This window comes from Diabrotica virgifera, chromosome 5 (genome assembly GCF_917563875.1).
Source record: "Diabrotica virgifera virgifera chromosome 5, PGI_DIABVI_V3a".
Lineage (NCBI taxonomy): Eukaryota > Metazoa > Arthropoda > Insecta > Coleoptera > Chrysomelidae > Diabrotica > Diabrotica virgifera.
The window spans coordinates 53,603,438-53,622,155 of record NC_065447.1 but is presented as its reverse complement, the minus strand read 5'-3'; the positions used below and the strand labels follow the sequence as shown (position 1 = coordinate 53,622,155).

Genomic DNA, 18,718 nt, shown 5'->3' with positions numbered 1-18,718 from the left:
ACAATGGGAGCAGATACTTTTTAATGGTCATTTGTTATTCCCCATAGGGGCCTCTATACGAGGTAGGAGTATGTACAGTTCCTCATGACTCACCCTGTATGTACAGCTCACCGACTCACAGTGGTTCCAAATGCTGAAAACGTGGTCATGAGGTGAAACAAAAAGTCCCTAGTTAGGGATTTTCATGTTTACAGTTGTTTTCTCATACGATCGTAGAGTCATAATACGAAGGTAAAAGGATCAGACCGGATCTATTCTTATTCAGAACTCCGGCACAAGTGAGCCATGTACGACCTTATCTTGGCCGACAGTGGAAGTCAAAAAGAAGGCGTATATTGAAAACGCTGTAAAACGTTTTGTAGTCTATCAATTTTATTGCTGTAAAGCAGATTCGTGTGTTTCAAGTATGTATTAATGTAAGATAAAAGTTGACTAAAGATTTAATAACAATAAATGCATATAATTTGTTATTGAATAAACAGTAAAAATATACTTGAAATATTCAAAATTTCGTAAAAATACATTCAAAAAGTACATAATTCTGCGATTACTGTTATTATTCTCAAAATGTACAGTCAGAAGATACAAAATCACATTGGTTTAGCTGCCTGTAACTGCCTGTGCATTGCTGGCAGTTTGAATGCAATAGTGTGAAACGCATATTAAATAATTTTGGCGATTGTTGTGTATGTATGGGCGGTTGTACATAAGTAATAGGTTCTGAATATTGTACTTTAAAAAGACAATGTATTGGTAATTGGTAATTTCAAAAATCCTTTATAATCAACTATTTTCAATGGGAAATAAGCCACAATTTTACCAAAAAATTATTTTATTAACCATCATACAGAACAAGTAAAACTGGGATTTTCCCATTGATTTTATTTTATGAACGTTTCAACGCTCAAGTTGGGTGTCGTTGTCAAAATCCAAAATAATACTAAATTAAACAAAAATGTTGTTGCTTAGTAACAAATTCTGCTAATAATTTATTTAATCTGACTCATTCATATCGGCAATTCAGACATGTATTATACATTTTAAAGTAGACGACTTTAAAATGATATTGCCAATATTGATGAGTTGCGTTCCTGGGACGACTTTACTAAAAGATAGTTCATTTGATTACATGAAATCAACCGATTGAAAATAGTTGATTATAAAAATGCCACAAGGAAATAGCTTCAGAACAAATTTAAAATCCTTTATAATATAACAGTTCAAAAAATATGCCTTCACAATAAAATTTTCGAATTTCTTTCGGCCATATTGGATCCGCCATTTTGTTTTTCAAAAAAATAATGTCAGATTCGTAATCAGCGATTGAAAACACCCTTAAGTATGAAAATAATTCCGAAGTGTATGAACAATATACGCTTTTAAAGGTTCATGACCACCTTTTCGGCATTTGGAACCACAGTGCGACTGTAACGTGACATGTAGGAGACAGTGTATAGTGTAAGTAAGAAATATAGTAGAATGTGCTTTAAGAGCGGAATCAGTCTGTGCAAATCGTTCAGGTACTTATTAGGGGCTGTCAATTAATCACGTGAGACTCGAAAGGGGGGAGGGGTTCATAAAAAAGCACAAAATGTCATAATGAAACCTCTTTAACTCTGGGTATAGAGATTTTTGAAGCGAAAGAACTGACGAACTATGGGGAAAATGGGAGAAAAGAGATTTAAGAAAAAATGAAGAGTGGCTTAGCTCAGAAGGAAAAATCAAAAGGGCAGAGAGACACTAAATCTCAAGTGAGTATTCGGGATAGCTTCAATACACCGAATATTGGCTTTAGAGATATAAAAGGAAAGATTTGATACTGAAATAATAGTAACTAGAAAGAAAATGACACCTGTTAATACAAAAGCTTAATACAACTAGGTAAGACCACTGGAGATAGACCGAGATAAAAGGGACGATAAATAGAGAAGAAAATGGGCGCCAACTCGGACAGCTCAACTTCTGGGACACAGTATTCGAAAGCTCACTCTACTTAACTGTAGCGAAAAAGAAAAAAAAAACCTAAGTTTTGGGTCCAGCATTTGAACAGCTCGAGATTTTGAAGTAACGAACGACAGGAAATAAAGGACACTGGATACAATCACCTGAAATACAAAATATGAAATATAACGTTGTCTTGCTATATTATATACTGGTGATAGAACTGAGAAAAAAAAATAATCAACTTTACTAATAACAAATATATTTATAATAAATATTTCAACTTTTATTTCAACAATTTCAACTATAATAAATAATCAGTGGGTAAATATAAATCTTTATAGATATATAAATAGCACATAAATAGATAAATATATACACATATAATATATCAATCGAACCACAGTACTGGAAGATATACCCACCAAATAACAAATAAATATACAGTGCTAGTCAAAAGTCCGTACCCCCCTCGTATCTATTGAACGGTTATACCTATAATAGTGAAATTTGGAGGGAGGAAATAAACGGACGTAAGCTTCTTAACTAGTCATGACAGGTGACGTAATAGTGACAGATGACGTTACAGAGCCACTGTGACCGATAATTTTAAATGGGACCTTATGGCAAGTGATACCTCGTTTGAAAGGTATTCAAAATTTTTATTCAGTCATACTAATTTTTTTGGGTTTAAGTTGATTTTGATTTTGGTGAATAAATTAAATAAATATAATATTGTAGTTTCGCATTTAATTAATAAAAATTCAAATGTCCGCCTATGGGTTTTTTGTCAAAAGAGTTGACGTTTTTCAATTCTCTAGTAGTTTTTACGTCAACGTCAACCTTTTTGACAAGTATTCATAGGCGGAATTTTGAATTTTTATTAATTAAATGCAAAGCTACAATTTTATATTTATTTTATTTATTCATCAAAATTAGCTTAAACTTAAACAAAATTAGTATGACTGAATAGGTATTTGCAATACCTTTCAAACGAGGTGTCACTTGCTATAAGGTCCCATTTAAAATTATCTGTCACAGTGGCGCTGTAAAGTCATCTGTCACTATTACGTCACCTGTCATAACTAGTTAAGAAGCCTACGTCTGTTTATTTCCTCCCTCCAAATTTCACTATTATTGGTATAACCGTTCAAAAGATACGAGGGGGGGTACGGACTTTTGACTAGCACTGTATAAATAACAAAGGTATACCAGTACTGGGTGATATACCTACAAAAACACAAATGAGTCAGATCAGGGACTCTTTTATTAACCACTATTTAAAAAAAAACCTTTGTAAATGTTTTCCTTTATCCTCTTAAAGACTGCAAATTGAATTTTAATACCCCTTCCCTTATCACTTTTTATGCTGAATTAATTTAATTTATTATTTACCATTACCTAACCTAACTGTATTTGAAAACTATTTAAAACAAAAAAAATACCCCCTGTTACAAAAATTTAGATAGTTACTTTACTTGATTATATGTATATAATGAAGCTCACAACTGCAGGTAACTCTAAGCAATATTGTAGTTATGAAATATGAATAAAAAAATTATCAGTATAAGAAAAAAAAATTATTAAATAACAATAAAAGGGAAAACTTATCTCATATACACAGCTATCAATATATAAGTCCAGTTAGGTACATATGTCCTCTTGGCTCTCCAAAACAATATCCAAATTGAAGGCTGTGTGTGTGAAGTTCTGCTGTATGGGTGGAGATGGCAGGTAATGATTTCTGATGTCCTCAAAGGGTGTCAAATATAGGGATGATCCACAAGGTAAAGATGATCCCACAAGATATTAGGTTTGTTCTATTATGTATTTATAGCAAAGTGAATCCACTATCAAGGTGGCTAGTCTGAGATGAAAGTGCGGGGCTACGATATCCAAGCAGTCGTCATTTTGGCGTGGTTTAATATTTAAATTAACTTATTTTGTTACTTTTATTGTTGCTACTTTTTGATGTTATTTTAAACTTTGGCTATTTCAGTATAAAGATGTTCCTTAATGTGTTAATCTATTAAAATATTGTACATTAAATTATTTATCTCAACTAGCCACCAAAGAGAGCTTTGTTCCCACGCACTTTGTTCTGTCTGAATCCCTGACACGACGGAACTTTATTTGCTACCGTTTATCCATCCTCGCTAATAGATCGATTCCTTTCGGTTCAATATGCGTCAAAAGCGAAAGTTTACTTTAACCATTGGTGTAACACGAAGAGAATTGTATTAATTTATTTATAATTCATTTTATTTTAATTTTATCTTAAGGGAAGACTTCTTAATGCAGGATGTAACTGCTACAATAAGGAGGAGGAAGGGTGTAGTAATATATTACGTGTATTTATTTTCGGCAAACGCGCGATACTCAACCAAGAAGCGGCATTACGGGTATTTATTTTTTCGTCAAACGAGTACAAAATCGAATCGAACGCAAAATCGCCAGGTGGTGAAGTGTAATGATCGCGCGATGTTATAGTCGTCCAGTGCACGATGGCAAGACTTTTGCTCCATTTCTTCTGCGTAGGTCTCTTGAAATTACTCCAACGTATGAAGGCTTCGGCAAATTGATTTATGACCTGGCCTGCAGAAGGATCGTCAGGTACTTTTGGAAAGGACATGCCAACGGTCTGCCTTGTACTTCTGTATAAAGAAAAAATCTAAGGCACATGTGAATTCTTGTCACAAGCAACTGAATCCGAGCAGTAGAGAGTCTATGTAGATCGAGAGAGATTCTCTGCTAGTTCCTTGAAAATGGTGACGCCGAGGGGCTTGATGAAACCGATATCGATCTTCAATAAAGCACTGTATCAACAACTACTGACTTGCAGCATTGATTAAAAACACCATAGATAGCTCACCTCTTGGTAACCGAAAGACGTATCAAAAACTAGATGGCGCTACTCGAAAACCGTATCGAGATTTCTCATTCTCTCTCTGACTTGCGAGGAGGTAGGAGTAGTGTCAGGGCCGAACTTACCCTATAGGTGTATTATCTGTGACAGGCAGGTGTTGTGACAAATTAGAGCGGAATTTTATAAAAAAAAAGGACTCATATTTTAGACAAAATGGCCTCTGTAACTCATAAGTGTGTTTACGCGGGATGTTTTGAAAGAAACGATGGAACAAATAATAATATATCTTTCTTTAAATTTCCACTGAAAGACGTAGAGCGTACAAAAATTTGGCAAAAAAACTGCGGGAACATTGATATTTTATTGATGGATATCACTGACCTTAAACAGAGGGTAATTTGCCAGCATCATTTTGCAGTGGAATATATTTACCAAAGTGGCCAAAGAAAGTTATTAAGGAAAAATGCTGTTCCTCTAAAATTTACACAGTTAACAACTGATTTAGGTGAGTACTCAATTTTATAAATATTTTTATGTTTGCCTAATGCGCTTTGTCAATGAGAATACTACTATTAAAATATATTTTATATAAAATCAGTGGATATTGAATGATTTAAATATTTTTATACAATTAAATCAAAAGAGATTTTTTTTTTAAATATGAATGCGTTGTTACTATCACTCCAGAAATAATGATGATGCTTGTTTTGCTTTAATTAAAATTACACATACATTTCAATGATTACACCTATTTTAGGTGATATCCCACCAGTATGCTCTACATACGTTTATTGCGGTACGAAACGTAAAAGATCTACAAGTGACGATTGTATGGTTAGGTCAACTCCATCGCCTAGATGGAGATCAGGTAGTAGTCTCAGTGATATTTCCAGTTTTGAAATTAATTTGCCCACAAAACTTGAAACTGAATTGACGGAGAAGGTAAAAAAATTGGAGTATCAAGTAAGTGCTTTAAAGAAGAAGTGCCGTCAGAAGAACAGTCGGCGTTGTAGAAGAACAACAAAAAACAAAAAATCGGCAACCAAATTCATGTTACAGGTACTGTTAGAAAATAAAAGCAAATACGTGCACACATTTGTTAATATGCAGTTTTCACACAAAACTCGTTCACAATGGAGTCACAATGAAAAGGATTTAGCTCTGGCCATTTATTATAAGTCTCCTAGTTGTTACAAATTTTTAACTAGATCTCTTAACTTTATATTACCTTCAGTAAAAACAATTCAAACTTGGTTGCGTGTCATAAAATTAAGAACTGGTTTAAACACTTCCTTAATTGACAAGTTGAAGAAAAAAGCAGAGACAATGGATGAGTTGGAAAAAATTTGTGTGTTAATGTTTGATGAAATTTCTTTGAAAAAAAAAAATTGGAGTACAATAAATTAGATGACATTATAGAAGGGTTTCAAGATTTAGGTGCTTTAGGAAGAACAAACAAACTTGCCAACACAGGTCTGGTTTTCATGATGCGCGGCTTGCTACATAACTGGAAGATTCCGATTTGCTATTTTGTTACAGGTGGTCCAATACATAGCGACAACTTAAAAAACATTGTAGTTGAAGTTGTTTCAAAATTACAAAATATTGGGTATATACCAAAAGTGTTAGTGTGTGATCAAGCATCTAATAATAGAGCTTTATTTAAGCTGTTAGGCGCATGTAAGGATCAGCCTACAATAGAAATAGGAAATCAGAGGATTTTCACTGTTTTTGATACACCCCACTTATTAAAAAGTCTAAGAAATAATTTTCTCAACAAAAAGTTGACGTTTTTTGCCGATTCTAACCAGATATCGTGGCAAGATATTGAATACACATACAACATCGATAGAACCAATGTGAGAGCACGATGCATGGTGAAAATAACAGACGTTCACATAAACCCTAATCATTTCCAAAAAATGCGTGTAAAATTAGCAGCCCAAATTTTTTCCAACTCAGTTGCCTCAGCAATGTCAACAGCAAAATCTGTAGGCCAGTTACACACCAAAACGGCTCCTGATACTGCCGAATTTTTAAAAATTATAAATAATATTTTTGATGGTCTTAACAGCAAATATTGTAGTGATAGTAACCCAAACAGAAAGCCAATGTCAACTTTAAGCAAGTCAACTGAAAACTTAAAAGCAGGTTTAGAATATTTTTAAAAAGTTAAAGTTTTTGAAAATCAGAAAGAGAGAAATAATATTCACTGTCTACACGGCTTTCAGTGGACAATTTTGTCAGTTTTATGTTTGTGGGAGGAACTTCAAAAATATAATGTGTCATATCTTTTAACATCTTTTCTTAACCAAGATCCTCTAGAAAATTTTTTCTCTATTGTGCGCAATCGGGGTGGTTACAATCCAACACCTAGTGTTAGTCAGTTAAGAATTGCCATTAAGCATAACACAAATATTAAACTAAAAATTGCTTTAGACAATGGAAATTGTGAAATAGCACAAACTGATAATTTAGATTTAACCCACGAAGTAACCAGCGTCGAAATATCTGACGAGTCCATTGAAACCTAAACAGTTCATGTAGAACAATCTTTAGACATGCAAAAGGAAAATAATGACAACCAAATTTTAAGCACGGCACATTCCAGCAAATGTAGCATAACAAATTTAGAAACGTGTGCTGTTACATATGTCGCTGGTTATATTTACTATAAGATTATAAAGAACTTGAATTGTAGTAAATGCCAGGAAGACTTGCTAAAAGACAACAAAATTCTATTACAGAAACACGAATTAATGTTACTTTTCAGAGATTATGGCGCAAATGAAGAAATAAAGTTTCTTCAGAGACCATCAGATTTGTTTGTTACTATTACTACAATATTGTTAGAAAAGTTTCACGAGGCTTTTAATTTATTTAAAGTAGATAATGCAGTTTTCGAAAAAATTGAAACCTATGTGACTAACCATATTTTATTAACTACTAATTGGCTTAAAAGCTGCGAAGACCATAAAAGGAAAATTATAAAATTTTTGGTAAAAATCAAACTTTTTAAAACTTGTCAGTGGTATAACGTTAATGAAAGCAAACAGAAAACTAAAAGGGAAAAGATTCACAGAAAATTACTTATTTTCGATAAAAGTAAAGGTAAACAAACATCAAAATGCAAAAATTCGACAAGTAAACAGCAAAAAATTCAACAGACTGACAGCCACAAAAGTAAACAACCCAGAAACGTCACAAATTCTATTTAAAATATGAAAACGTCTTTTTTTCTACCTAGATCTTTTCAATGTACTGAGTTTAGTGCGTTTATAAAAATAACATGTGTTTTTACTTAATAACAGGCGGTAGCTGGTTTGTCTTTAGTTTCATGCGTGGAAGAGAATGATGCTAGATAAAAAGTATATGTTTTATCTCGCCGGGTATGAATGACGCACGGGTAAATAACCGTGGACTTAACTGTATGTTAAACTACACTATTAGCTTTAGTCTCTATATACAGTAGATATTAACAAGTATTTTATAATATCAGGAAAACAATATCAGTATGTCTTAAAACCTTGGAATCATATAGAAAACTTTTTTATTAAGTTTAGGGAAAAATGTATTATTGATAAAAACTTGCATGTCTCAAAACTAAAAATAAAAGAATCAGATGTCAGATATTATGAGTCGTATACCAAGTTTGTTAAAAAATATTAATTCTTCTCAAGAGTCATATACCTTCATTTTTAAAGCACTTTCATATAAATATTAACGTGGTTTTTAATTGTTCTCGACTTTTAATAATAATAAAATGTTTCAATATTGTCAACAATGAAAGTACTTCTTCAGAAAAAGAAATAATAAATATATATCTTTTTTTCCCAATATTTTAATTTTACAATCTTATCACAGTATATAGAGGTTCCCTCTTTATACTGTGATCTTAGTTTGAAAAGAATTAACATTCAAATATACTTATTTACTTTGTTTTTAAATATGATCTCATTAGTGATGTTTTAAACTTTCTAATCCTGTCTGTTTAATCCAGCTTTTACCTATTGTTCCTAGGCAAATGGCCTTCAACTATTAATATGTTGGAAATTCCCTGTCACTTTATCAAGATATGTATGTACTTACATTATTCATTTTGAACGTTGGGAATTTGTGGTATTTTTTCAAAGAAAGATAATAATCTATTGTATTTGGTACTCACCACTACTTTTTTTTAAAACATCGATGTCTTAATTCTAGAAAGTCCTTAGATAATTTTTAAATGTAAAAAGTATGTGATCGAACAGTAAATCATATTGATTTTAGTTCACCTCAGTACAATTTCTTATTTTGCACAGACTTCTATATTGCCTTTTCTAGATAAATTGTCAATTTTTTGTAGTACAATGTTACTCAGAACAACATTTATATCCTCTTCTTCTTGTCGAAGTTCCTTCTCATATCGAAGGTTGGCCATCACTACAGCTATCCGTACCTTATTGGCGCCTGCTTTGAAAATATCTATTGAGCTGCAACTATACCACTCTCTTAAGTCTCTCAGTCAGGAAATTCTTCTTCTACCTATGGATCTTTTACCCTTAATTTTACCTTGCATTATGAGCCTAATATCTCATATTTCGCTCCTCTGGTAATTTGGCCTAAATCCAGCTTTCTTGTATTGATGTTCTTTATCACCTCGCAATCCTTTTGTAACATTGTAACCTTCTTAATACTTTTGCATTTGTAACTCGTTAGATCTAGGTATTTTCAAAATCCCTCTATAGCACTACATCTCAAATGCTTCAACTTATTTATATTGTCTACTTTTAGTGTCTAGCTTTCCATTCCATGTAACAAAGTCGAGAACACGTAGCATCTTAAGGCTCTTATCCTCAGCTACAGAGGAAGATCTCGATTAACAAACATTTTTTTCATTTTTATAAATGCTTGTCTTGCAATTTCAATGCGTGTCCTGATTTCTCTAATAGATACATTGGTCATCGTTTTTATTTACCCAGGTTCCTAGATATTTGCAGTTATTTTGTAAAAATTTATAGCTATATATTAGGTTTTATTTTCGGTAAATTAATAATGTAGATATTTGAATACTTCAACTATTGCGATTAATTTAGCTGTAGTTATAGTAGTATTATTGTCTAGTTTTATAACATTTTTATTTATTTATTTAATTGGCATTGGTAAATGCCATACAGCCAGTCACAACATGATACAATTTTCTAAATATAATCTTAACTATTATAAAACTATAGCTAAAACTATTTTATAAAACTACAGTAGAAAACTATAATAGCAACCAATAATACCATTGAATCACGGTTTTTACTCCAAATTTTAAATAACCGCTTGGCTTGACACGAAATTTTGGAATACATATAGGAAAGAAGAAAAGTAATTCTAAGCAAGTTAATACTTTTCGAGGTATTTGCGAGTAAATATGTTCATTTTTCAACAAAAAGAAACACTTTTTAGGTGGGTTTTTGCAAATAACTCAAAAAGTAAATATGTACTTTACCGAAAAAAAGGTTTCCAGTAAAAATATAGCTTCTAAAAAGAGAAAAAAATGGTGTATGTATGAACTCTCTAGACCCAGTAGAAGCAAAGTTGTAACCAATGAAAAATAGTTTCATATCTGTCAAATTTCAAAGCAAATATTTCAACGTGAAATAACCAAAAAAGTTTACACTTTTTGGGGAAAACTCAGTACGACTTTTTTAAAGTGTTCAAAAAAATATTCATTTTTGTTTTTTAATAAGTTTCTAGCATAAAAAGTAAGTTACGCTCAAAATAAAGTTGGTCAAAAAAACTCGGGAAAATCAGCCCCCACTTAGCATTTTAAATCAAATTAATCGTTACCGCTTCCCAAGTTACTTTACTTATGTATTATTTATACTGATCTGTAAGTTTCATTTGTTCAAAGGGCTTATTTTTTAACAATTTTTTTTATTTTGAAAAAAATGTTTTTTTCAAAATAACTTAAAATTTATTAGTGACACCAAAAATCACAAAGAGTAAAAAAAATGTAGGTTTTGCTTTTCTGAATATTTTGGATTTTTTGTTTTTCTGTAAGGCAAAAATTGGTTAAGATGTGGCTGTTCAAAATTTGCATACACTCGTGATTTTTGACTAGTTTTTGACCCTTTCAACTAGAGCTCCTTCAAAAATTTCCACTTTGAACCGATGAAACAATACATACACGAGTAAAGCAAGTTGTGATCTTGTGAAGTTGTAACGATTAATTTCATTTAGGATGCTAATTAGGGGGTGATTTTCACGATTTTTTAACAAAAAAATAGGAACCAAATATATTTTGATCATAACTTGCTTACTTTTGACGCTAGAAACTTAACAAAAATAATATAAATAAACCTTTTTTAAACACTTTAAAAAAAGTTGTAATGAGTTTTCGTCGAAAAGTGCTTCATTTTTTTTATTATTTCACGTTGAAATATTCAACATGGAATTTGACGAAAAAGAACTTATTTTTCAATAACTCGAAATAAGTATTGACGTAGTGAAAAAACTCTATAGAACAAAAGTTGCTTAGAATTAGTGATTTTAGGCACTTCTGAACTTATCTTGAACATATATTTTTTCACTCCCGAGAAGGGGTGATACTGAACCATAGGGCCAAAGCACACATCGGTACATCATTTGTTTTTCTTTGACATCTTAGCTAGGCGTAAGCCAAATTTCATGTCAATCCAAGCGATTCTTTAAAATTAGGAGGTTTTTTGCAATATTTTACCGTGAGTGAATGGACTAAATCTGGAAATAAATTATGTATCTTAGCTTGAAATATTTTAGTTTGCATCAATTCTGGAAATTAATTGGTTTGAAAAGTTACAAAAAAGTAATTTACATGACATGTAATTTATCACTGCTAATTTTATTATGTATTTTATATTTTGTTATTCCTTTGTAGTGTATTGATAAATAAATAATTTTTAAAAATCCTCTACTGTTTTCATTAATCAATTTTTAGCGTTTTTTCTGAAGTAAAATCGGAATTCCATAATATAGACTACAAGCACGTTAAAATTATTTGTGAAAATGCTGAATGCCACCCTTATATTGTCGTCTATTGCACTGGACAATGGCTGGAGCAGGTAACTCAAATTTATTTTTCAATCTTGGCAAAGATTTCAATTAATGTCGCCACCATACAGTCAGTTAGTACTTAGGCTTGAGGGGTAAAGAGGTGTAAGTAGGCGGAGTTTAACACTGAATTCGTTTTTACCTTAGAGTGAGGTATCTATGTGTGTGTTTATAATCAATGCTTGCAGGATGCTTATCCATTTATTATCCACCGTTATTGGTGTTGAAGAAAGTCTTGCTAATCCGTGGTCCGAGGATACTGTACATTAAATAAGGTTCATGTATATTAGTACAAAAAAGTTTTTCGCATTTCTTTAATTATTTTTATGTCAGTCAAAAATAACCTGCAACCTTTCTGTCTACCTCTAAAAGTTATTATGAATTGTAGTTTTTCATTTTCTATATTAAATAAATTCTTCCACATTGATGGGCACCTCCACATTAATGGTAGAAATAAATTTATTATTGAATAGGGAACTTGTACATTTTTGAAGTTATAGTTTTTTACGTGTTTTTATTTTTCTGGGCGCATGCGCACACCGACAGTATGGTATTAGTCGCTACATCTTAGTTATGTAATGCTTATTTTCAATTAATCTATCTGTCACCGTGATTGTAATTATGTCCGAGAAATGATCGTATGTATACACAACGGTGGTAGCTCATCGGTAGAGCATTCGCCTACGGATCGAGAGGTGCCCCGTTCAAATCCGGACAAAGTCATATTTTTTTTTCTTTTTTTTAATTTTTGGTATTCTTTTAGTTCTTTCTAAAATTAGTTTAATATTTAAATACAATACAAAAAACTGTTTAAAGTAGATTGTTAAAAGTAGATTTAAAGATATTGATTTCGTTGAAATCATAATATGAAGTTGGATTATATTATAATAGAAGTATAACTTCTTACGTGCGTACAAAGTACACACACATTCTTTTTTTTTATTACATAATAATGTTCAGTTTTGTTTAAAAAAGAGATTTCCAAAATTTCACACTTCAAAAACTCGTAATAACTTAGAAATACAAATTTAAAGTCTTCTGCGGTATAAAATAGTTCAAACGACCCGTGACGTCACATAGTTTTGTTATATAGTTATGATTATGGTTATATTTAGGTATATTCTTCTTCTGCTTCTTTAGTTTATTGGCCTCCACCTACTTGAGTATTTGGCCAGCTCATCGTCGGGGAATATTGAGATGGGAGTTTGATACAGTTTTTGAAGGAAAGGAAAGAAGGTTTACTATGGCAAATAAAACCATTTTGTAAAGGTACAAGTTTTCTATGAACAGTTCTAACGATCAAAAACACTTGCGACGTCACATAACTGTATTTTCTACTGACGTTTATATACAATTTTGTTATATACAATTTTGTTTACTTTGTTGGTGCAGAATGTAAACATATAACAGGATGACGTCACGACGCGTTTTGGGCTGGCTGGTATAATTTGAATTTTTAATCGTCTTTAGGGGCCAAACGAAAGACAAACAAAACTTTTTTATCTTTGATACATGTTTTAAATTATGTTCTGTTGTAATTTATAACATTTTTTTCGAATTTAAAATTTTATGCAAGTTTCCTATTGAATGATAGTGACGCAAAAAATGAATTATGTGTAACGTATTTTAAGCGATTTCTTGTTATTGCTATGTTGTGCAATTAATATTCCGACAAATTACAAGTATAATAATGAAAAGACTAGATTTAAAAAAACAGTTTTTGGTTTTATATTTATTTTTTAAAATAAATAAAAAAAGAACGGTAATAAAAAAAGAATGCTTGCATTTATTATTGCATTTTAAAAATTTTGAACTGTATACTTACGTTAATTTAAAGCTCTTTTAATATCAATAATTCTAACAATAACAAGAGTAATCACAAAAGCTAGTCTACATCTTAATGTAAGCATGCAATAAAATGGATGATACCTGTAAGGTGAAAGTAAATAAAAAATCGTCAAAATTAATTTTAACACATACGATATGTCCTGCTTTAACGGTATATACTTAAGTAAAAATAAATATTTTTAGTTACATATTTAATTACAACAAAAAACCAGCGGCCGCACTATGGCTTAAAGCGGAACTATCAAAACCTACACTTCTGACTGTGCTACTATATTTCTTACTTATACTATACGCGCTAACGCGCAACATGAAAGAGGTCATGTTACCATCGTCGAGTTGTAACAGTGATCTCACATTTTGTTCTCTTTGGAATAGGTACACTATATTATACTACAATACTTACCTCCCATTTAATCCTTGATATCTTAGCCACATATTTTTTGTCTGTTTTTGTCAACGCTTTAAACTCGAGTGTACTTTCATTAGACCATGCCGCTCCTTTGATAGGGGGTTGAATGCCAGTCAATTTACATCTAAGTGTCTGGGCCGGTAATTCAGAAAACCGATCATGAAGGAAGTATAACTCATTAGTGTCTATTCTTATGGTGCCATAATCGATGTAAAATATCTAACAAAAATAAAAAAAAACTATTAAATAAAGGAAAGCTTCCTTGTGTGAGTTCAACTTAAGAGAATATCGGGTAAAAAACTCACAATCTCGTATAAATAATGATGTTATATTTTATATACAGGTCCCACGTTCGTTCAGATTAAAACGGAACATAGGAGTTAATACATGTGTATCTGAACTTTTAACATAGTCGACCAGTTTAGAAGTTCGACACGACACAATAAACATAGCGACGATAAATTTCGACATGCAGCAAATATCCTTCTCGTTTTGCGAAGCTAGCCGAAAGTAACCAAAATTTTCATGCGTCACATTGAGTCGCCTACACATGTTATAACAGGGTTGTCATGTCTCGCTAAAGTCTCTGGAACGACTCTCTACGACTTTAAGGAAAAATCCCAAAACAGGTCAATTCTTATTTTTAAATTATGATATTTTGGCATATATATCATAATAGTGACGTCATCCATCTGAGCGTGATGACGTAATCGATGATTTTTTTAAATGGGAATAGGGACCTTCTGCTAGCTCATTTGAAAGGTCATTCAATTCTGTATTCAGTCATACAAACATTTATATAATTATTTATACAGGATGTCTAAAACAAATTTTTTAATTAAATTATTTGACCAAAAAAGAAGAATGTATGTAACTTATTTAATTCAAAATACATTTTACTGTTAACCAAAAATAGAAAAAAATGTTTATTTCACAAATAAACACTGCTTTTCGATTAAATTCAATGTTTAAGCCAGCTACCGCCAGCCACTTGTAGGTCTGGATCCCGCGTATGAAAAAAAAAGTGATAATAGCAGGGTATCTAGTCGAACAAACTTTGATATATGGGAACACTGGAATAGGGGAAGTTTTAATTGTGGAACAGGTTAAAAATTTGGAACGGTGAGACCAAGAAAACGGCACATGTATTTTGTCCTACAGAATAGACTTAAACTCTCCGAACAGAGATTAAACTCTCATGTAAAAATCAGACTGCTATTTATCACCAAATCGGTGATAATGGGCGTTTTAATGAGTGGAACATGTCGAATATGTGAAATAACAGGAATTATGACAGGTGATAAATAGCAGTCTGATTTTTGCATGAGAGTTTAATCTCTGTTCGGAGAGTTTAAGTCTGTTCTGTCGGACAAAATAAATGTGCCGTTTTCGTGGTCTGACCGTACCAAATTTTTAACCTGTTCCACAATTAAAACTGCCCCGGTTCCAGTGTTCCCATATATCAAAATTTATCCGACTAGACACCCTTAAGCTTTTAACAAATTTTCAGCTTGCTATTAATCAACTTTTTTTTTATACGCGGGATCCAGACCTATTGCCTCTTGTAAGTTTGAACATTTAATTTAAGCGACAAGCAATGTTTATTTGTGAAGTAAACATTTTTTTCTGATTTGTGACAGCAGTAAAATGTATTTTGAATTAAATAAATTACATACATTCTTCTTTTTTTTGTCAAATAATTTAATTTAATAGGTTTTTTTGGACACCCTGTATAAATAGTTATGTAAATGTTTATATTACTGAATAGAAAATTGAATAACCTTTCAAATGAGCTAGCACACGACCCCTATTCCCATTTAAAACAATCATCGATTACGCCATCACGCCGATGGATGACGTCACTAGTATGCCATGCATGCCAGAATATCATAATTTTAAAATAAAAATCGACCTGTTTCGGGATTTTTCCTTACAGTCGCCGGTTTACGAAATAACGAATTTATTCCTTTCATTTGCATCATACTGTATACATTCATGTAGTATGTCGAATACTTTGTAAGCGTTAAGATGTTTTATTTTTTGAATAAAAACTGCGCCTCGTATAGAAAAAAAAAAAGAAAATATATATTTTCTGTCACAAATTGAACGAGGAATTCAAAAATAGTTTTTAAATTGAAATATCTTAGTGATATACTATTTTTTTCTTTAAAAAAAAATTCACAATTTTTGTATGCGCACCACTGGTGAATATCAGATTCTTAGTTTAATGTAAAAAATGAGGAATAACTACCTTTTAAAACTTCAGTTCTAACCGGTTTCAGAACAATAAATAAATCTTCAGTTTGTAAAAACAATAATTTTAACACCCCGTATCTCGGAAATGAAGCACTTGCAGACATGCTTATTAAGCAAACTGCCATTATTTTTTATGAAGAACTACTCCATAAAGTTTGTCATACTTATTTAGAAACACCCTGTATATACAGTATACAGGGTGTCCCCGAAAATAGTGCGTTCCGTTAAGGTATGGATATAATACACAATTTATAACAAAAATGTCCTATAACATTTTGTTCTTAAGTTAACCGTTTCCAAGAAAAAAATTACATTGTTCTCCATATAAGTGAATTTTTAAATTTGAATGGCAACGTAGCCTAGAAGAACTTGCTGTGACTGTGGAATTTTAACCTAATAGCCCCTTGTTTATTTACTTTTAGGTGTGATTTTTGGGGTTGTTGACATCGTAGGTACCTACCTGCAAAATAATGGATATGGGTTTGGTTGATATTTACATTATTTTACCTATCAGATGCTCCTAAACTCAGTACTCTGGGACAAGCAGATAAACAACCAAAACAAGAAAAAGATCTATAACGCCGTAGTGAAAAGCATCATAACATACAGCTGCGAAGTATGGCCTATGAAGGAAAAAGCAAAACGAATGTTAGGTCACCGAAATGGATTTCTGGAGAAGAGCTGCAGGAAGATCAAGAAGAGAACATGTCACCAATGAACGAATACGAGAAATAATGAAGGTCACACATACAATAAATTATGACGAAATCAATGAAATACAACTACGATGGTTTAGTCACGTACAAAGAATGCACGAAGACAGAATCCCAAAACAAATACAAAACTGGAAACTGCAAGGTAGAAGAAGAAGAGGTAGACCGAGGAAAAGTTGGCAGGCAAGAATAAACAAAGCCATGGATGAAAGAAGTCTGCAAGTAGATCAATGTGCGGACAGAGAGGAATGGCGAACGGGTATCGGAAGACGGAGAACGTTGTAAACCGATAATATATATAGATGCAACTGACCTACAAACCTACTTTTTTAATCTTTAGATTTTTGAGTTGCGCGTTGTTGCCAGACTTCAATTTGCATATCAAAATGTATTTTCGTTTTTTGGTCAAACGGATCAATTTAGAAAAAAAATGTTATAAGACTTTTTTGCTCTACATTACCCTGTATAACGAATAACACCAGTTCGATGAACAAAAGATCATACCCCACAATGGTAGAGACCTTTTTGGCTTGATGGCGATTCTACGCAGCGTGTAGCCTTGTATTGTTGTCTTGTTTCAAATTCGTATGCCCTGATGATGATGTAAAGCTGATAAACATCGAAACCGGCCGCATTAAACTATATATTAATATTATAACATCATTATTTATACAAGATCGTGAGTTTTTTTAATTTTCCCGATATTCTGATTAAAAATAATATTTTTTAGTGAAGAGAGCCTTAGAATATGAGTGTATTAAAGTAAGAAAAAAATACATACTCTGTTTTTACCATTACTCATGACCTCTGTAATTAGACCTCGGTGATATTCCCCAAAAATTATGCTGACACAATATAGTCCTTTGCGTATAAGTGCCTTTGGTATCTTGTATTTATCTCCATCTTTGTTATAAAACTCCCTGAAATCCAGAAAATATTGCATTTAAAACTAAATAAGGGAAATATTCCAGAAAAATAAATAATGGAAAACTGATGACTTCGCAGGTATTTGACGAGTTTTCAGATAATATATGCACATACACTGCGCGTCATAGAAAACGGACACCCTAAAAATGGGTAATTTTTGATGTCGCGTATCTCCTAAACCTGTTGTCCGATTTAAGTGATTTTTTTAATATGTTATAGCCTTATTCTTTGTCAATATCACTGTAATAATATTTTTGCTAAGCATGTAAATTTTCATTGTATACCGGGTGTACGAATCAAACTGTGTTTTTTTCTCAAAGTTCGCAACACCCTGTGGAATATTCTAGCATTTATAAAATACTGAAATTAAAACCCAACTGTAGCCTCAGGTTTTCTTAACATTCTGTTTTTTGATTAATTCGCTTATGTTGGATAATACAAAAGTTATGTACTTTAACAACTAGTCATGTTCTTCATCAGTATAGGTTATTTGTAAATAAGTGCGACAAATTCTAAGGGGCAATTCTGCATGAAAAAATAATGACCGGTTGCTTTATAAACTTATGTCCGCAAATGTTTCGTTTACGAGATACGGGATGTTGAATTTTTTTTAGAAAGTAATGATTTATTTTATTGCCCTAAAACCGGTTTAGATATGCAAATGAAATTTGCTAGGTTTTAAGAGATAGTTATTGCGAA

The 18,718-nt window shown here is 31.9% G+C and overlaps 1 protein-coding gene across 1 annotated transcript in view; it reads right to left on the bottom strand.

Annotated features, from left to right (window-relative positions):
* The window catches only part of LOC126885747 (uncharacterized), a 162,582-nt gene that overhangs the window by 67,359 nt on the left and 76,505 nt on the right, over positions 1-18,718 (bottom strand). The window contains exons 7-8 of the mRNA XM_050652527.1: positions 17,874-18,012; positions 14,118-14,342 (exon numbers count right to left, since the gene is read on the bottom strand). Coding sequence (XP_050508484.1) covers positions 14,118-14,342; positions 17,874-18,012 — 364 coding nt within the window. The remainder of the gene's footprint in view (positions 1-14,117; positions 14,343-17,873; positions 18,013-18,718) is intronic.